This window comes from Ischnura elegans, chromosome 8 (genome assembly GCF_921293095.1).
Source record: "Ischnura elegans chromosome 8, ioIscEleg1.1, whole genome shotgun sequence".
NCBI classification, from domain to species: Eukaryota; Metazoa; Arthropoda; class Insecta; order Odonata; family Coenagrionidae; genus Ischnura; species Ischnura elegans.
This window is the reverse complement of record NC_060253.1, coordinates 105,049,274-105,071,265: the sequence shown is the minus strand read 5'-3', so window position 1 is coordinate 105,071,265 and position 21,992 is coordinate 105,049,274. Positions and strand designations below refer to the sequence as shown.

General features: G+C 39.2%; 1 protein-coding gene across 1 annotated transcript in view; it reads left to right on the top strand.

Annotated features, from left to right (window-relative positions):
• The window catches only part of LOC124164166 (flavin-containing monooxygenase FMO GS-OX-like 3), a 32,376-nt gene extending 11,272 nt beyond the window's left edge, over nt 1-21,104 (top strand). Inside the window, exons 3-8 of the mRNA XM_046541366.1 lie at nt 3,398-3,542; nt 6,361-6,521; nt 8,773-8,950; nt 12,094-12,244; nt 16,765-16,928; nt 19,755-21,104. Of these exons, the coding sequence (XP_046397322.1) occupies nt 3,398-3,542; nt 6,361-6,521; nt 8,773-8,950; nt 12,094-12,244; nt 16,765-16,928; nt 19,755-20,093 (1,138 nt within the window). The 3' untranslated portion in view covers nt 20,094-21,104. The remainder of the gene's footprint in view (nt 1-3,397; nt 3,543-6,360; nt 6,522-8,772; nt 8,951-12,093; nt 12,245-16,764; nt 16,929-19,754) is intronic.
• The last annotated feature ends 888 nt before the right edge of the window (nt 21,105-21,992 follow it).

The window sequence follows — 21,992 nt, the reverse complement described above, 5'->3', positions numbered from 1 at the left end:
TACGTTACGTCATGCTGTAGTTTTATCCATTTCAATCATCAAAATGATCTACTTCTGTTTTTCTCACATGTCAATCACGCATTGATCGTTGGAACCGCATTAACGTTCAGTGAGAAGTTCTTAATGAAGCCTCTCTGAGATTGTGTCTGTGCTTAACCATAATACTAATAGGTTAGTTTCCTTCATCAAAGAAAACGAAAGGCATTGATTGCGATTCGTTACCCACCAATAGTGTACTCATTATATACAAATTATTTGGTTTTAGAAATCCCAGTTTAGACGAATGGCAATGGCCAATTTTATCTTCATTTGAAAAAGGCCAGATTGGCGCCCATGCGATGCCACTCCACATGACATCACCGGAACTTAATTTCTATGCGAGTAGATAGGAGTTTTATATCGTTTGAGATTACCAATGCATGCATGAGGCACAGAGCTCAGGGAGACATGTGTTAATAATCACCTATTAAAACTGCCTATGGTCGGAAAGTTTTCTTCGTCTGATAAGGTGTTAATAATCCTCATTTAAGCTAAGCGCTACCAGCTTGCAGGGTACTCTGCTACCTGCAAGCATCCTGCATCGTATCAGCGCTCCAAGCCTCGCCCCAAGGCCACCTCACTTCCGGCAGCGGGAACCAGAACGACGTCACACGGGTTTTTCTCAGCATTCATACTTAGCCGTCGCGTTTTCGCGCGCTTGAAAATTTTCACTTTTCATTTAATCGCGAAAAATAGATATCGTCATTAAAAAATCTGAAAGTGTGAAATACATACTCCAGGAATGACAATCTTTCGATTTAGGCAATAAAAAATAATAGGAAACCACCCTATTGGTATCCCGAGTTTCCTGAAATGGTTATTGTTTATGTGAGGGTAGTAATAAAATGACAACATCATAGAGTGCCTAATCTAAATTATTCTATTCGACGAGAAAAAGGTGATAGAGGCACTCTTAGCTTACGCATACATTAATCTCTTATATTTCCGGAGAAATCTACGTCAATATGGCTGTTTATTTTTATCAAGTAATAGCCTTCCTTCGGGTCAATGTGATTTGTACTCAACGGAAATATTGTCATCATAATCGAACGAGATATTCGATGTTTAATTACTTTCACAGGGGTTATTGCATTTGAGTAGGATTAATGAAAAAGCGATGGTCGTGCACCACACATCCAAAGAGGATAAATTAATTTTGTAATATTTATTGCTTGCATTTTCGAATCGTCGTGTCGCCATGAAAGAGATGCTTCTGCACTGATTTGATTGAATTCTGCGGTTGGCATTTCCTGATTCGTCTGATTCCATCACAGATGGAAAATTCCTAAGCCAATCTCAATAATTGAATCAGTTGGTCGAATCACCATAGTAACTGGAATCATAAAGATCGAATCATTTGAAAGAATGGCTTTGCTGATCTATAACTCATTACTCGCGTATCGCTATAGTTACCCAGTGAATTCTAAATAGGCAGTTGCGTCTTCTGAGGAAATTCGGATCGTCGAACCTGAATCGTTTCAAATGTGATAACTTGAGTTGAATAAGTTGTCTTCTTCGCCTTTTATTTCTAGAAACTTTCTTGGAGTTATGGACTTGGATTATTTTTCTAAGTAAAAAAAGGCATGTACGTAAGAAATGCAAGGCCAACGTTAAGGAACTAAATTCCTCCAACTGAAACACTTTCATGCATAGAGTTGTTTATTGTTTCGAAACGTATGTTTATGATTTATCAACCATTTACAACTGCAATAAAATGGGAAAAAAATTGTTTTCAAAACTTTGGCCTTTCGTATTTTTTTATTTAAATTAATGAGAAATGAATTAGTGAAAAAAAATCCAACAACTTGATTTCAATCAAATTTAATTTTGCATAAATATACCTGCGCATGCAATTTACGAATGCCTTGGGCACTATTTTAACAAAAGAGTATTCTCGAGTAGCCTCTACATGGGTTATTACCCACCGCGTATTCAAATGGGTTTGCGAAAGTCGCCACTCGCGTCGGTGACGGACAAAGCGAACCCAATTTCACGGAGAAATAAGTAAGAAGTAGGGCCACAAGTTAATCAGAATTTATTTTCGATGTGATCCATGAGATTCATAACTGTTCAATGCAATTCAATGCGATTGTTAATATTATATCTAGGTAATATTGAGCATAAATGGATAAAGCTCTAAACTCATCACCGCGCTGCAGAAATTTTTGAATACTTTTCAAAAAGCGACCACGAAAGTGGCAACGAAAGTCAATATCCCATGGGATGGATGATGCCTCCACTGAGTGCCTCTTTGGTTGAGGGATTGTTGAATTGAAGTTACCACGCTCTCATCTGTCCTCCGCGATTTGTTTTTAATACCAGGAGACAAAAACATTTTGCCTCTGCATCTAAATACAACCCCGCATGACGCCTCAGTAGCAGTGTGGCGGGGGTTGTTAAAGACAACTGATGAAAAGAAAATAGGGTGGTTTCCTATTATTTTTTTATTGCCTAAATCGAAATATTATTACTCCTGGAATACGTATTTATCGCTTTTAGATATTTTAATGACGATATCTATTTTTCGCAATTGAACGAAAAGTGAAAAATTACAAGCGCGCGAAAACGTGACGGCTAAGTATGAATGCTGGGAAAAACCCGTGTGACGTCGTTCAGGTTCCCGCTGCCGCAAGTAAGGTGACCTTGGGGCGAGGCTCTGAGCGCTGATACGGCGCAGGATGCTAGCGGGTAGTAGAGTACCATGCTATCAGGTAGCGCTTGGCTTAAATAAGGATTATTAATACCTTATCAAACGAAGGAAACTTTCCGACCATAAGCAGTTTTAATAGGTGATTATTAAGAGACGTTTCACTGAGCTCTGTGCCTCATGCATGCATTGGTAATCTTGGACGATGTAAAACTCCTATCTGCTAGTATAGAAACTAGTTCCCTGTGACGTCACGTGGAGTGGCATCGCATAGGCGCCAATCTGGCCTTTTTCAAATGCAGCTAAAATTGACCAATGCCATTCGTCTAAACTGGGATTTCTAAAACCAAATAGTTTGTATATTATGAATACACTACTGGTGGGTAACGAATCGCAATCAATGCCTTTCGTTTTCTTTGATGAAGGAAACTACCCTACTGACGAGGGTACGTATGACGAGGTCCACCTTGCATTTATTTAAGCCTTTAGTTTTCGGAGGAAAAACGAATTTCCATGCCATCCGTTCGGCGAAACATCTCTAACAATTTATCGTTTTTGTCAGGCTTTCAAATATAGTGGGGTTCTAATATGATGTTCTCCTTGTGGCTCTTGCAGCATGTAACAAAGTTCCTGGTTAAAGTAGACACCGCTCATTAAGTGCTTCAACCAGAAGACTGGTATTGAGCCTGGTATTTTTTTTTGTTATTGCAGGACGACATTGCCTCGGGAAGTGATGCAGTTCGAGGGTTTTCCGTGCCGCGCCGGCGGCGAGGGCCGCTCCTTTCTGCACCACACAGAAGTACTCAAGTACCTGCAGGACTACGCGCACCATTACAACCTCCTAGACCACGTAAAGGTAAGCCCTGTGCTCTCGCGGGGACGTCGGGAAACATCTAGGGCAAACGCGTTTCCATGGAGTCTAGAGATAACTCAAGGAGATTGTTAATACACAGACGGTTTTTTTCCGAGTTTTTAGCGTGATCAAAGTTCCGCCATCTTAGTTTGACATTTACGTGTGGACTTAGTCTCCGACTGATATTTTGAGATGGCTAAGTTTTGTTCCGAAAACGCAATAAATCAAGTGAAAAATGCTACCACAATCACTAGTATTTCGCCGTTGATTGTCATCGGATTTTTCCCATCATTCACGACACTTCTATTGATGTATAAACTCAGTGTCCTGTTTGCCACTTTACTGGCGGGGATATCCTTGTAAATACACTTTAGTACGGTAATTGCTATATTTCCGTTGGCTATATTAAAAGTTAATCCCAGTGTAAATGGAGGGAAATGACTAGTTTACGCTCATAAAATTTTATTTTCAGCTGATTTTTAAAAATTTTATTGTACAACGTAACCGTGGTGATTGATAATAATTGTTGCCTTGGAAAAGATGTTTGAGAAATTACTTCGCGAAGCCTACCTAATGAAGCGAGAAAAAAGGTTTAAATTGTACGTTATATAGTTTATTTTAATGTGTTAACGAGTTGTGGTCAAAACTTTCTCCTAATAGTAGGTATGCATTGACCCTATTGGGATTGCCAATTTCTTTGGTCAGTGTGGGCGTGGCTGATCCAACCCAAGAACCCCCATCCCTGCCACACTTCGCTCCACACTAGGAACCAGTGCTGCCCCCCCACTATATTCCAACATCCTTGAAATAAGTGTAGTGACAGGTTCGGAATGAAATTGAACTACTTAAAGCGGTGGTGAATTATAGTTCTAAAAATCTTCTCCGCTAGCGTCTATTTGGCACTGCCGTAGTATAAAGGCAAAGCTACGCTAATTTCAGCATGGATGAACAAAAAGGTTTGAAAAGAAATATCTTGATCCCTCTTTTATTTAACGATAAGGATCACATACTATGAAACAACTATACTGCGTTGAACGTCGTAATTTTTCTCCGAAGAGCCTCATTAATGGGTGAGCATATTTTACCGGCATTGGTAATTTAGAAATCACCGGCGAATGGCTTTATATCTCAGGAAATTTTTATGATCTATTTCAAATTTTTAATTCAGAACGCGAAAGACTAAATGAAGAAAGTATGTGACGAGGTCATTAGCTTAATTATTCACAACTACCTTATAGCCTTGCTCCTTCGCTCACTCACAATAATCCCTTAATTTTTAACTGCACTTATAGCTGCTCAGTTTAAATGTTGAGGGCCTCGGCGGCGGGGAGGGAAAAATTCTTTTGCCAGCTACATAAGAGGTCGCAAGTTCGAGTCCCTCCTGGGCAGGTTTCTCTATCCAGGGTATGGATGTTCGTGTACGTTTGATTGTTAGGTGAAAAAACCCCGATCAAAAAGCCAATTATGCTGTTTTGGGTGGTACAGGAATAAATGAAATCCTTAGCGTAAAGCAATAATATCATCTATTCCGTTACAGGGCTCAATACTTTTCAAATGACATCTCTATCCGCATATTACCATAGCATTATCTAAATTAGATAATTTTTGGGTGCATTTTGGTTTTACTGTAATATTTACTTATCATTTCATCAACTATTTCAATCAATGTTTTATTTCCGCAACAAAATTCCTAGATGTGACTTTCGTTTCGCTGTTTCTACTAACTTGCGTCCGTATAACGCGGGAGTACATCAGGCGAGTCAAGTTTTACGAAGGATAATTCGTGGAGAGTGGAAGTAGCCGGAAATGGTTTAATTCTCAAAAGCCGTGAATGCGAGCGTAAAATTCAGGACATCGCCCGGCCATTAGCCCTATTCCAGACGCCCATAAACCAATGTCTGGGCGTAAAGGGCCTAATGTTCCCCAAAGCTAGCTTCGCTCTCCAAACAGTTGCGAATCCTGCGGGCGAATTTTTGATTGAACCTCTGAGACAGAGAGTATGACACTAATGGAGTAGGTACTCATGCCTGGGTTCGCTGTACGAGCTTTATATCCGCTAGTGATGATGGAAACTGAAATTTCATGATTAATACGTATCCTTACTCATCCATTCCTTTGAGTAAAGTAATACTTAGCAGGCCCGATAGCGATGGACGCTTGCACGACTATATTGGCATGTGTATTGGCATTGTTCTTTGATTCCCTTTTTAAACATGTTATAGACATCTAGTAAACAATATAAATAAGAAAACGTTATAGTCTCAGATTTTACCTCGTGGAATTTTTCAATCATGATGATGGAAGAAAAGCGCTTCTTTGCTAAGGATAGATTTTTTCAGGCTTAATCTGGTTGAATTCCATTTTCGCAAATTTTCGCGACATTTTTATTATTTTCCCTCCCTTTAACTATCAAAAATTGACGCAGATATCTAGACAATAATTTATGCCTTATAGATCGTGGCTTCGTGGTCAGCAACATTTCGATGGCTAAGTTGTAACAACACGTATCTTAAATATAGCAACTTTTTAGGAGAGCAAAAAAAGCGATTAATTTTTTTACTTCTACAGTAAAATTAAAAACCCAAAATTCACAAAAAAAAGCATTCATTTGCAAACAAATAGTTGTTTTTTGCTTGTATTTTATTTTTTAAACGTTATCACTCTTTGTTTAAGACACCTGTCTCAACACCGACCGGATTTGAGATACGTGTTTATAGAACTTAGCCATCTACATGCATTATTATTTTCCTCGCAAAATTATTTTTTCGAATCGGAGCTCAAAACGAGCGAGTTTGACGTCGTTTCGTCTTTTCGCCACCAGTTCTACAGCCGAGTGACGTCAGTGCGGCCCCTTGTGCTGGCCGACGAAGGCGAGGGCGGCGGGCGGCACCAGCGCGGCCGGAAGTGGGAGGTGCTGGTGCAGGACACGCGGACCAATCAGGTGCGGCGGCACGCCTTCGATGCAGTCTTCGTGTGCAACGGGTGAGCGCCAGTCTTTTGTTTCGGTCGACGCCGCGAGGGCGGCTGCAATGAGCGAGACCACACACGCACGCGAAACCTCAATTTCCTCTCTTCTAATCCAGCAGATTAATGGCCGCTCCTGCTGTTTTTTTCTTTTAGTGATTTAATCCTTTCGTTAAAAAACAACTTTTGTGGCGTGGTTTTTTGCATTTTTTCTTTTTTCTTCACATCACTTTCTGTTTATGGGAAAGGTTGAAGAAATTGACGAAATGCATTATGAATTGGGTCTTACTCAATGAATCATTGAAAAAATCAGGTTGATTGCACAGTATTTGAACTTAACGGATTGAGTTTTAAAATGTATGTCAAATGCTATAAAAAATGCCTGCTCTACAAGGAAAAACCTCCAAGACATGGTCGAAGCTAAAAGTGATGAATGTAATGTGCCCTATATGTGAGAAAATTAACTTATAATTTAATGCTTCAAATAGATTTTCTCTACTTATCATGCGTACATTCAGATTACAAAACTGTTAAAATATTGGAAAGTAAGGCAGAAATGAATACGTTGCAGAAATTTTTGAAAGCGGAAAGAATAAACACCCCAACTGAAAACAGCAAAAGAAAATGGTGATAAGATAGATTTTATGAGAAAAAATTGTGGGGTATTAAATATCTCCTATAATCACTTGAGTTTGGAATAAGGATTGAGGCCACCAAGATGTCGTCAAATAAAATCTCCCAAGTACGAACCGATTGGTGTTAGCCATAGTTGCCAAAATATTAATACATGTAATGTTCTAGTAGAATAGAAGTAACACAATTACATGCATGTATTAATACATGTAAGTAATTCTATAAACGTAATGGTGTATTAAATAAGCGTACATATTTGTGGCAATGTGGTACGGATACTATCTAGTCGAATCTAGAGTATATTTTTTAATGTAGAGCATTATTTTCTCGTAACGAAAATGATTCGACTTCAAGTACCGCATTCAATTGCTGATTACTCAAAGAGAACTTAGGTGACTAACCTTAGTTTTATTTTTATTACTATTTAAATAGCATTACGAAAATTATATTATTTTATTGTCAAAGTGACATGGTATATTTCACCTTATATCATTTATTTTGGCACGGTTAAGCAAACATCGTCAGAAGAGCCTGCATATGTATTAAAGTTTTTAAAATGCAATTCCCAGTAAAATTATGCCCACACAAAGGCGCTAGTCCATAAAGCACAATAGAACATTAGCTTGAGAGATGACTATGACATGAATGTTAAAAATTTGGTAGATTCTACCTTGATAATTCCAAATTTTGGTTTTCAGATGTTTTATGCTTGGTTTATTAGCAAGTTAATGTTTGATATGCACTGTTTTCGCACCGATATTATTCATGCGAAAATACTAACACATCGATTCGGGATGTAGGCACCCACGCAGTACACTCTGATGGATGAATCTGCGATGAATACCAATTTTTATGAGTATTTCATTAGCTAAATCCTCTAATTTATATTTTATTATTTATGAGGTACTCCAAAACAAGTGAACAATGACCTCAATACTGCCAGTGAATATCGGAATACGACCAGCGCCTTCAGAGTGCGAGATTTCTTCAATGTGGCCAACTACTGTTTGAGCGCGGCGAAAAAAACACGAATTTTTATCCGTTATTTTAAATAAATGAGAATACGTTTCATTGTAAAATATAATAGTGATATTTTTAATTCGATAAAAACTTATTCGGGTTAAAAAATTCGATTTAAAAAAGTATGTTACAAACCCTAGATAGCTGATGCCAACAGGAACCAAATTTACTGGCGTCTTTTAGGTCGAAAGTGCAGCATTTTTAAACTAGAGAAACTTTGAGCCAAGCGTTTTGATTGGCCGCGAGTTTGCCCTGTTGCCGGATCCTCTGGACAACTCATGACTTTTAATGCTTTGTCTACCGGAGTTTGCGATGTTACCAAGGCATCCGGCAACAGGGAAAAACTCCCGGCCAATCGGAGCGCTTGAATCAAAGCAGTTTAAAAATCGGGGCTTTCAGGCCTAAAAATAACTCAAATTCTAAAAATAACTCAAACTAAAAATAAGAAATTTTGGTTCTTACAAGCATCAGCTATCAGCTATCCATGGTTAAATTTCGTGGCATGATATTTCTCCACCCCGCATAATTTTAATTTCGTTTCCAATGATCAGAGGAGCCTATTCCGATATTATGAACATGAAAATGACACTCAATCTGAATCCGTTTCCTTCGGCAGCCATTATAGCGAGCCGAACGTGCCTCCGGTTCCTGGGCTGGAGCTGTTCCGGGGCACCGTGATGCATAGTCGAGAGTTCCGCCGCAAGGAGGCGTTCGCGGGCCGCACTGTGCTCGTGTGGGGCGCATCCTCATCCGGACTAGACATCGCACTCGAGATATGCGCCGTCGCCAAAAAGGTGAGCCTCGCAATTTTCGAGACGTGATATCGAAGGATTTATATCGGTGTTTATAATGATACATACTGACATCCAGCTGCCCTGTTGTAATATACGGCGTCCTAACTTCATGGTTATTATCTATTTACTATTTCTAACAGAATAATTTTATTTTTATCGAGTTTATAATGTTACAGTAGCCATTTTTACATCGCAGCTATGCATAAGAATGTACGAGAATTTTTTTCGTATAAATAAATGTAAAATTGAATCGATTATGTTAAATAAACTATTAGATGTAGGTGCTGTGCCCTCATATGATTCTCTCTATGAGGCCCTAAAGGTGGAATTCATTAAATAGCGAAATGTTGGAAAATGATGATGTTTTTAATCCCCCAAACTGGCGTCCAACACTCGATATTTTTAATGAAGAGATCGAATAGGAAGATACTGTACTATGAACTCAAATGTCATAAGAAAGCCAGAAAATTGAACCTCTTCTAAGTTTTAGACGTCGCAATCACGATTGCATTTATATTGAATTAAATTATGACTGAATATGGCCATTAAATGCCTCGTCAGGTATAGTGAGCTGGATGGAATGCCAGAGTGATGTTGGAAGAATGGACTTATCGCCTTCTTAAATGACTTGCTCACATCAGTAACTGATATGTTAGTTCAAACGCTCTCGCTGGTTAGTACCTTGTAGTCACTTTTTATGATTGAGTAACGAATTAGGCCAAAACGCGTTTGTGTCCGAATCCATAGTTACCACTTATGTGTTATCTAATCACTAGCCGGCTCATTTCGTAATCAAGATATGTTAGAGGCATATTTCGACTCGTTTCAATATTGAACAGTAAGTGTTTTGTAGTGTTGGGTCAGTGCATACAATGTGATATGACTCCCACTTAAAGGATTGCCTATTTTTAAGGGACAGAATAAACCTGCTGCTTTTGGGCAGTGAATGACCCATTACAAACCAGATGTACCACCGGTGAAGCCAATAATTTGGAGAAAGTATCTCATTTGGAATTCGATATAATTAGTAGATATAGGTAATTCATTGAATAAGGAAAAATCTTTTTGCCCAAGATTATCTGTCAATTTTTTACCCAGTCTGACCAAGAAAAATTGTTTATTTAAGGCACTATGCACTTTTGGATACTATTTTAAATATATTAGAATTTTTCAATTATAATTTATTTGAAGATTGTTTACTCGTTATAACTACGGAAGACATTTATTTGTCTACATTATGACATTGAAAATGGTGCATAAATGTTCTCAGGCCTTGTTTTAAAGTCACGCGGGTTAGTATGAAACAATCGCATTACTGTTGCTGGGCCAAGTAATGAATAAAGCTGAAATGTAAAAACTTTTTGTGGAGCATATTTCCCTCTCCAACGGCAAAATGTCATCACTTACTTTCATGCCATGTTGAAATAACAGCTTAATTGAAAATTTTATATGATATCAATTTTTAAAACTTCATTTCATGATTGGCTTTTACGATGAGGCTTTTTTGAGTACGTAATAAAGGTAATTTGGTTAATAAAATATCGTAACAAATCTCTGTCGGTGGATTAAATATCTTTGCATCGTGAAATAACGCGATTTAAATTAATAAAATTGGAATTAATATGAAATAAAACGAGAACAAAATTATAGATGACTGCCTCGGATGAAAATAATTAAAAGCATTTCATTAAAATTACTCTGAAAACAGCTCGGGGCAAGGGTATGAGAATGAAAAGTCAAAGATTAAATTATCGGTTAAACAAATTCACTGAAATTCGCATCGAAAATGATGACTTAGAGGGATAGGTGATCAAGTGTCACCATCAGTTGGCGTTAAAACTTGCCAGTATGATGGGAAATGAAATTTTGTAGGTACCTAATAGGTTTAGCTCAATCGTCAAATGGGTTTTATTCTTCTGGGAATTATAGATAGAAAGTACTAGTAGATTAAAAGTCTAAAATTATGCTTCACGCGACAGAAAATTGCCGCAATATATTGTAAATATTATGATGACTAGTAAATTCTGTGGAGTATACTCATTTGTCTACATTATGGTATTTAAAATGGTTCAGATATGTTCTCAGGCCTTGTTCGAGGTCTTATGGGTTAGTATAAAATAATTTCATTAGTGTTGCTGGGCCAAATAATGAATAAAACTAAAATATAAAAAAATTCTCATTACTTCCACGCTCTTTCTCGATCCAAGCACTGGAGTGAAAAAGTGCTCATAAATGTGAATGTGGCTGTAATACCATTTTAAGTATTGCGATATTGATATTATCGGGGGTTGCATAACAGCAGGCGTATTGACAAAATCACATTTCTTGGTATTACATTTACATCAGCGCTCAGAGCCTCGCCTCAAGGTCACCTCACTTGCTGCAGCGGGAACCAGAACGACGTCACACGGAGTTTTCCCGGCATTTATACTTACTCGTCGCGTTTTCGCGCGCTTGAAAAATTTCACTTTTCATTTAATCGCGAAAAATAGATACCATCATATAAAAATCTAAAAGCGTGTACTCCAGGATTAATAATCTTTCGATTTAGGCAATAAAAAAATAACCCTATTGTGTTTTGTTAAACGAATTGTTGGAAAGTGCGACGACGAAGTTAGCTAGTTTACCCTGGTTAGACCCCATTTGAAATACACCGCCGATGTTTGGGATTCTCATGAAATAGACATAAAAACTAGTTAGTACGCCTAAAGAGAAGCCTGGCACGTGAAAAATCGTCACGGTAGTGTTGATAGTGTTACTTACCTCCTAGAAAAACTCGGATGGGAATCTCTGTCAGACCGTAGACTGAATAATACATTAAACCTATTATGTAAATTCAAGATCAGTTTATTTTCCGACTAAGTTAGCCATATCTTTGAAACGCCAAAATATTTCGATGGATCAGATGCATGAATGAGGAAGTATAATTTTTTTGTATGCTTAACGTTTTTGGACAGTGTGGTATGCATGTGGGAATCCTATTGCATGCTGCATGCTGGTGATTGATCACCCCCTGCCAAACACCCTACAGGTGGCTCGCTGGGTATCATGCAGGTGTAGATGTAAACTACGTCTACATTTAGGAAATTCCCTCGAATGGGGTAATAGTCTCTCAATGTCCATTTCCCTCACTTTCATCTCAGGTAATCGTGAGCCACCGCGTGCCGCCCGTCATATCGTCCGCTTTGCCTCTGAACGTGGTCGAGGCGCCCAACGTCGTCTCCGCCTACGAGACTGGCTTCCGCTTCGAGGATGGTACCAACTGTGACGTAGATGACTTCATGTTCTGCACGGGTGAGCCACCTCCTATCTATCATTAAAATGGATTTCATATTTAAGGACAAAATGTTAAACGTTTTATATTGGTGTTTAAAATTATATACACCGACATCCAGCTACTTTGTTGCCTTATAAACTGTCATACGTCATGAGGTATATATAATGGGGACTGTATAAACTGTCATGAGGATACAATTGAATGTCGGTTTCATGTTGCACATGTTGGCTAATAGATGTCTCTTTTGGTGGTTTCTAGACAGTCCTCTGGATGGCAGTTCTCTACACTACTCCCTCATACCTATATAGTGTTTTATCGGCAATCCAGAGGACTCTGTTTTTAGAGACGTTATCTTATTGTTTTTTTCAGTTCTATTATTATATTTTTAACACTCACTAATAGTGTTGGATGATTCATCAAATATGAAGTAGCAATAATGATGTACCATATACAAAATTCTATGGCGTTCCCGCTTTAAGATGATAAGTTATTTCTTTATCTAAACAGAGTTATGTACAGAAATTAGGTGTCGTAAACTAACGAGATTAACTAGATCTCTAGATTAACTAGAACGACATTAACTAGTGGTGCATTTAATTTTCCACTCCATGTCAGCGCAGAACGGAGACTCACTCGCATCCCTTTGCCGTCAAGTTTTTGTACGTTTCTTCTATCAACTTTTGTACCTAACTCTGTTTAGAAATAAAATCACTCGTACACTTTGACCTCTCACCCGCTCCACTGTCTCCATTTAGTTTAATAAGCTATGTGTTGTAGGCATTGTACCCTCACATGCTTCTATTTGGCCCTGAAGATGAAATCATTTAAATTTCCAAGCATTGGCTGAGAATGATATCTGAGAGCAATAGACTCCGGGCGTTTTCAAAAGAGCAAATAATACAGTTTGACGCCTTTCGCTAGGAGCAGGCGACGCCGGGTTTCTCTCCACCCTTGCTTCCCAACCAATTCCTCATGACGCAAATGATCTTAGCTGGCAGTCGATTCCTGGAAATACCATACCATACGGAAGACAATAAAACCACGTGACAATTTACGAACTATCCCTATCGAGGAAGACATTTCGCGGTCCTCACCTACTTCATCAACACCGTCTCATGGGTCACTATGACAGTTTGTACACCTATGCGGGCATTTTTCAACAAGAAGTTTTCTTACCATCTGCTAACAATAAGCTTAAACTGGCCCTTATAGACCCCTCCTGGAGGTTCTCAAGACTGGGATTTAGTGGAGTGGTTTAGTTTTTTGGTTTTAAAATTTACTTTTACTCATGTGTGAAGGCTGGGATTTTTTGTCATGTGCCTGAGTGAGTGAAATTTATTATTCTACCAATCGGTTATATTTTACGGCTGCTGTTCACACTCCGTATATATCAGAATAACATATTTTTAGATGAAAAATGTCGCAAATTCCTCTCAAATCAATAGCAATATAATTCATTGATAACCGGTGATAATAACTATGTACTTAATTATTGGGGTTAAATTTAGTATTTATGAACTGATTTTCAGATGTAGTAACATTGTTTCCATTTGTGTTGCGTTGAGTGATCTAAGTAGCTATTTCTCTGTTGATTAATAATCTTGCACCAAACTGAGGTTAGGAAACACTTAAGTATTGTAAGATTAGGACTGCTGTGTTTTGCTGGATATTTGAGTGTCCTATTTGGAGTGACGTCGCGTAAGTGTTGAGTGGTTAAAAATGAATTCAGAAGTAAAATTGTTAGTGAAGTCATGGCTTTGATTTTCGCTCGCATTAATGTTGATAAAACTATACTCGGATCACATAGATATTGTGTGAAAATTCTATGAACCTGAAAATTTTTATTGTTTTTCAAATGGAACTCGTAATTGTGAAAACGTGTAGGTACGTACACGCCCTTCGGGTGCGCCAATGCTAAAATCGATATCGAAGACAGCTGAGAAATTGATTGAAGTACATTTAAAAGGGAACAGAGAGTAAATTTCATCGCGTAACATTATGAAACTCATTACGTTTTATATTTTAAAGTGACTTCATCCAAAATATTTGCTACAGCATCCTTTGACCTTTTAATTTTGAGCATTTAGTTTGTAGCTAGTTCATTTATTTATTTTTTGTATTCTTTGACGCGCTATGTTCGCTCTACGCTGTTTTTGATGGAACTAAGAGATTCTATACGCATTATAGAGAGAATTTTATAGCTTGGGGATTGCACTACTTTGTGTTCCTCCACGCATGCTTTTAGCGTGCGTGGGAGATTAATGAAGAGAATGAGATTAGATTTGCCTTTCATTTTTTCATCTGAGTTACAAAGCCGTAGCAAGGGCTTGATGGTGTGCAAGTCAAATCCCCCTAAAATTTTGCCTGTCTATGGGCTAGCTGACTAAGCACTATCTACCTTCGTGTTGCCACAATCATTTTTGCTTGAAAAATGATCGCGTTTTTCCTTAAAAATATTATAATCGTCATGAAAACGGAAAACTTGGGCTTTATGGTGAAATAGCAGAGTAATTTAAATGAATACTATGAATAAATACCATTTAATTTCTCGCATGGATGCGGAATCAAGTGCTGAATAGTATTGTTATCACAACTGTCGTGTAGGAACGCGACCGCGACTCGAAGTGTATCCCACCAACGAAAAGATTGTTTCAAGATCTCATTCATACAGGTTGGTTTGGCAGAGACGGCGGAAGAAGAGCTTTGAAGTTGCATTACGAGGTGAAGGTGAGATAACACATGTGTGTTTTCCACCATAAATCACGGGGGATAGTCATAATCTCAGCCGTGCTTTGTCTTGTTGATACCCTTATCTTGTAGACGCTATAGTGTGCTATTATCAGCGTATTTGCATAGAATAACGATTTATAACGGGTATACAAGGTCAACCAATTGAATTTCCAGCATTCAGAGTGCAATAAATATAATTTTAATGGAATGAAAATGATTCCTGTTTGGTTGAAGAAATATTGAGATATTTGTACCTGCTCAAATACCGTGGAGTATGCACATTCGATCACGTTTGATCCGGACTTCCGCAGCGCCGAGACATTACATTCTGAGAAAATTAACCTTACGTTATTTTACAGTGCAGTTATTTTCTTTAATATACAGGCCTTAAATACAATGCAATAATTCCCGTATGTGAAAAGTTTAATATAAAGTACCGTTAGCTGGGGTTACTTTGGGCCAACTTTCCATAATATCTTGGAATAAACTTATGTAATTTTAAAATTGATATAAAATGTACATAAATGTGATTTAAATTATTTACAAATAATTTACCTTAATTTTAAGGCTGTTTTTGTACCTCTAACTATTTTACAAGCAGAATTTTTTTCAAAATTTTTGGGTCAAAGTTGAATTGTGGTAACTAAGGCCCAATCTAATAAAAGCATACAAATCTGGTTCAAAATCATGAATTGGAGCAAAGATAATCCACACGAAATATCTCCTAGTGTTCTGTTTTCGAGAGCTCCTTTATTTCAACCTGTAAATTTATTTTATTTGGGTACACATAAAAAATATATGACAATATTTCTGCTACGAAAAATCATTCTATATTTCAATGTCTCAATGCACATGTAGCAAGTTATTGTTCAAAATTCCCTCTATTCTGTGGAACCTAAACCTTGACTAATTCAGGAGTGAAGCCAGTGATACCACCTATCGACTGATGAAAGTACGGATTCGATAACTCAATGCAAACATGGCAAAATACAGATCTAGGTACCTATGTATCTTTTTGCATTTCTGGGTCAAAGTTACCTGGAAATGGCTAAAGTTACCCCAGTAGGCCGAACACAATATAAACTATACATTTAGTACAATATCCAATACTAAATGTATAGTTATTTACTGTATTGGGGAGTGACGACTGCCTAACATGCCAGGTGGGCCTCTGAGGAGGCACGAGTGCGGTACGTTGAAGAATGGGTAGAGGGAGTACTCAGTACAGCCTTATCAAGTTACGCGGTCCAATGCAATGCGGACGCTTGTGTTTCTTTCTTCCGTTTCAAACCAGTTTTTTTGATTGCTATTTCAGCTAAGCTCAGGGGTGCCGACTTACAAAAAATATTGGGGGGGGCCCAAACCGGGGATCTTGCCCCAGGAAATTTTATAAGTAGTGAGTTTTTTGTTTTTTAAGCATTTTAGAAGAGTCATATGATCAGCAGTAGAAGCCTGATAACTCGAATCCTGATATCTGGACACTCGGGGAAAATCGACAATCCTGGCACATTTTTTCGTCACACTCATAACGAATTTTTGAGGGGGCTCGGGCCCCCTCAGGCCCCATGGAGTCGGAGCCACTGGCTAAGCTGAACAGTCAAGTAATTCGAACAGGATTCGGTTCCAATTATTTCGGGGGTATTAGCGTGGCTACAATGCACTCTTTCCTTCTGCTTTGGATCTCCATGTAGGCATCGTAACTTTGGGTTCAGGGAATTTTTTGATTATCAAGTGCCACAATGTTTAATGCCCATTAATTTTGTGCAACCCTAATCACATATGTCTTGGTCTATTTCTTTACCCCCAGGTTACATCTTCCACTTCCCGTTCCTGAGCGACGACTGTGGTATTCAAGTGCACGAAAACCGCGTGACTCCGTTGTACAAGCACCTCGTGAACATCGAGCACCCGTCCATGTGCTTCGTGGGCATTCCGATGCTCATGCTGCCCTTTGTCCTCTTCGACTACCAGGTCAGTCAGCATGCACAATATATGGGCCATATTAAAAAAAACTAATCCAAGAACCTCTAAAGCCGTGTTTACACAATGAATTTACGCGTGGAGGCACGTGGCTACAATGAAGATCGGAGAGATGAACCAGATAAGAACAAGGGCTATTTCCTGGACATGCATTCGGGTATTTTCGTAATTTTAGGCGTAAACACGGTGCAGTTTAGGTGGTTATTGTATTTATGGATCTACCCGCGCGGGTATATGCAATGTTTGAACACGCCTTCATTATTTCCAGTCCATATTCAAAATCACGTGAATTTATCGGCTATTTTGGGCTGATAAGCATTCCAATTTTATCCAATGAATTCAGAACTACTAATGGCACGAAAAGACTTTGATGAAATAACAAAGCTTATTCTGTTGGGTTGCTATGTTGGTGATTGGTCACCCCCTGCCAAACACCCTACAGGTGGCTAGCAGGGTATTATGTAGATGTAGATTCTCGGTAGCCGTATGGTTTCGAATACCTCCTTCCACGATTTCGCCGCGGATGTCATTGCCCACGCTTCACTTCCGTATAGAAGCGTACTCCAAATGTAAGCACTGATAAATAGTTTTTTTACATAAAAATAAGTGGGGTAGTTGCGACTCCTTGGGTTAATAATGTGGTAGTTTCCCCTTGCCTTCCACATCGCAGTATTACAGCCCTTTAAGTAAATGATAGCCTAGCCGAGAAATGATAGTTGCTGTACCGGCCAGTGTGATATCCACCTTCACACTATAAAAACTGCTGCTGGTGATGCGAGGTATAATAATTGGTGGCCTCCTGTCACTAACTCACGGCACCTTCACAGGTTTAATGTATCATTGAAATGGCCTACCCCACGCAAGGATGGTCCAATATCCCCTCAGATCGCCGTCCCTTTTCGTCCACGACTGTTTATTCAACGAGTGAACTCGCTAATGTCACAGCTTACCTTTATTTCTAGAGAACGACCCACCATCCGCAACACGGTGTACGCACGCGGTGGCTTTAAGCTTAGCCTTGATTTCTATAATATAAGTTAACTAATCGATACCTCCACTGCATAAACGCTCAGCAATAGCCCACAGAATCCAATCCGCTCATTTAGTACTATAAGGGCTATCTAGATGAGCGGATTCCATTCGGTGGGCGATTGTTGAGCGTTTATGTTTTGGAGGTATCGTAATATACCCCTTCATACGTCATTAAGGCAGGTGGTTCAAACACCAACCCTAGCAATGGACATCAAACTTTATATTTTCACCTGCGGAGACCATAAGCGACATGATTTTAGGCTAATATATTCGGATTGCACTGCGCGATTCAACACGCGTTTGATTTTCGTAGTCCAGAAAAAGCTCACAAGAAAAATTTCTTTAGCTAGAACCAATATTTTGCCATTGCCCTATTAAAAAGATCAGAGGTTTCAACCACTCACTGAGCTGAAAACAATGGGATGTCGGTCGCCATGCAACCGCAGTTGAAGCCAGGCTCCGGGCCCTCCATGCATGCTCGACTACCACGCAGATTTTTAATGGTAAAAAAAAACACAAAATTCGATTAAAATTCAAAATTCCGCCGCATCCAATGTATTTGAATTGGGTGCAACTCTGGAGGTCTTTCTCAAGATGGTCAGATGCGCAATTTTTCGCCTTCACGTGAGGAGGTTGGAAATATAGTTGAGGTGGAGTGACTGTGGTTCCGAGTGTGGAGCGAATTGTGGCAGAAGTGGGGGTGCTTGGGTAGGGTAATAGGATAAGCCACGCCCACTTTGACCAAAACATTGACAATCCCATATCGGTCAATGCCTACTATTTGGTGAAATCTTTAGTCACCACTCGTTAATACATTAAAATATATTATCAAACGCACACGTCAAACATTTTTTCTTGTTTATTGGGAGGATTCGCGAAGTACCTAATGCCTCAACCATCTTTTCCAAGGGAAAAATTATTATCATTCAACACGGTCACAACTGGTTCAGCTGAAAATTAACTTTTACAAGTGCTAACTATCCATTTCCCTTCACTTCTACTTTTGTGTGTTATTTGATTACAGCCAATGGAAATCACGGACCGGTCGCAAATAAAGTACGAAGGTATGTTTTCGAGAATATCCCCACCAGAAAAGTGACTAATAATAGCTAAATAGTAGCAGGGGCGGGCGCAGCTAGGAATTAAGACTAGGGGGGGGGGGGTTTCAGGTGCAACTAATACTGGGGTGCTTGGGGTATTGCATACCCGCCAGGGTTAGCGGGAGGTGAGGAGGCCTTCCGCCGGAAAAAATTAGGATAAATGGTTCAAAATGGTGATTTTTACGGCCTTATGAGGGATATTTTATTATTCTTCACACTATTCTATAAGCAATATTAATCTAATTAAGTAAACTAGATTTAACTTAAAAATTTCTGTGAGCGCTGGGGGGGATTTTATCCCCCAAACCCTCGCTGCGCCACTGGTGGTGTTACGAATGACACTGGAGTTCCGATTCGAGTTTTCCGATTTAGATTCCGATCTTGATCGGAAAAATCGGATTATAATCACCACCGGCTAATGTAAAGTGGTTTATGGCAGCAATTCTCATTTAACTCAGTGCATTTGCAGAACAAAACTTATTGTTAGCCAACTCAAAATATAAATTCGAGTCCAAAAATTGTCAAACTAAGATGGCGGGCACCTGACCACGCCAAAAACTAGGGAACAGCTCCTTCGGATATTGCAACCTCCTCGCCTTTGCTTAAGCAAGGGGTATCGGTATTCCATTCTTTATAGTTCAGTTAAACATCCTTCATGCCAGTCCCTACTCTCTCCTGATCGCAGGTTCGCTACTTCCTGGGCGTGCTGGATGGCTCGCTGGTGCTGCCATCTCGCGAGGAGATGCTCCGTGACAGCGACCGCGACTTTCGGCGCCGCGTCGAAGGCCTTAAGATGCCGCCTCGCCACGCCCACCTGCTGGACTGGATGCAGTGGGAGTACTACGAGGACCTGGCCGCCAGGATCGGCCTGCCCGCCCCTGACCCCGTCGTGCGCGCCATCTACGACGACACCAGGCGCGCGCGGCGCGACCGAGTCATGCACTACAAGACGTACGTGTACCGCGTCATCGACGAGAGCCAGTACGCGGTGCAAGAGAACGAGAAGATATACAACAACTGCTGAGGCGCCCTGCGATGCCTTGCATCGCGGTTGAATGATACGGAAGACCTCGATCTTCGCTTCGAATTCGACCGAAATATTCGGTGGATCGAAGCATCCCACGATTGGAAAAAAAGTGCTCACATGAAAGCTCATGATTGTGGGAAAAAATTGCAGTCGTTTTTAGCAGGGAGTTTTGCGTTGGTGTTACAAATAATGGAGCAACTGTGATGAAAACGTGACTAAAGCCTCGTTCACAGCAACTTGACTTAAGGTCGTCTAAAAGTATGAATGCAATATTCCACCAATCATAGCTCAAATCTAAAAATGGATTTGAGAGAGTTTTAGATATTTCATCTCACTGTAGGCAGACTTTAATCCCTGGCTACTTTCAAGAGAAATTTAAGCTTATCATACTGATGACTAATCCTAGTTGAGATATTCCACTTGAAGTTGTCGTGAACCATTAGGAGCTCTTATCATGCGTTCAACTCCTCAGTTACCACCGAAATAATTTACCAAAGAAGCAGAAAAAAATGTGCGGTAACAATTTAATCAAAAAAGGACGCCATCGCCTTATTTCAATGGGCCTAAGTTTTTGATTGAGGAGAAATGTATATTTTTGAATTTTTGAAGTGTTGCCAACAAAGCTGACAAATTCAGAGTTTATAAATAACATTTTTGAATATTTTATCATCACCATTTAATGTAGAAGCCACGTACGCGGTGATAACAGATGGTTATGCTTGGTGTTCGATAGGTTTGTTATTTGAGATGAATGATACCAACTGTAATGCTTATAAAGCAGGTTACGCGAGGTCTGTGTTATTTTGAGCGTAGTATTCACATCATGCTATATAGTACATAGTGAACCCGTACATTATATAGCATACACAGAAGTTTCTTTATCCGCTCTTTCTGCCATTCGAGCGCAACTATAACTACAATTTTATTCATACTCATGTAAATAAAGTATTCACTAATCCTTAATGGCATGTGTAAATAATTTTATAAATAAAAAATACCCTACAGACACCTCAACCCGTTTTCTTTCAATGGTATCTTGAAACCTAAGTGGCGATTTCGGTGAAGTATTAGGGCTCATAATAGTAGCCGTGATCTAAGCATCGGTGGCGCTTATTCCCCTTTAAAAAAAATTTCAGGAAGTTTTCTGTCGTCCACTGGGATAGGGCGTCCATTTGGGCATCCGTTATACGTTTCGATCGTCGGCCAGAGGATCATTTTCAAGGCCAGATGAAACAATATAAATGACACTCAAGTTTTGGATCGAAACGTTGGTTCAGACAGACAACCTGATCCGGTGGCTGGCCCGAGAAGACTTCTTGAAGCAGATACGCCTAGAAAACACCAAATTTTATATCATATATTTTTTCCCAAGGAAAAATATTTCTAATATAATTAACTAATCTTCCAGATTTTACAGTTCCAATACAATTCCAGAGGAAAAGTTGATGACCCGTTAAGTTTCTGTAAATGTTGTAATATCTAAATTTGGTCTTCTTTTCGAGTAGGAATGCATAGTTTTGATTTTTCTCTGAAGAACTGGCCAAAGTCTCATCCTCATTTTGCATGAACTCTCCTCAGTAAATTTTGAACATTCATTTTGTGCGTTAATGAGCTATGAAATCGACCTATGTATTCTTGCTGCACGCCCCGAGGTATACACGCATGGGCTCAGAGTCTCTGGAATTAACCGTGCGCCTCTTGACTGTGCAAAACAGCAAAAAATTGAAAATACGATAGGAAATCCTCTCATTTGACCGGCACTACTTGATTTGACTTCCTACTGGCCTTAGACGCCAAAAAAGTTATAGAAACGCTTATTTTCGGTACATTTAATCAAAAAGGTTTCCTGATTATCCTTGAGATCCTTGGTGATCATATTTTAAGTTTTGTTTATGC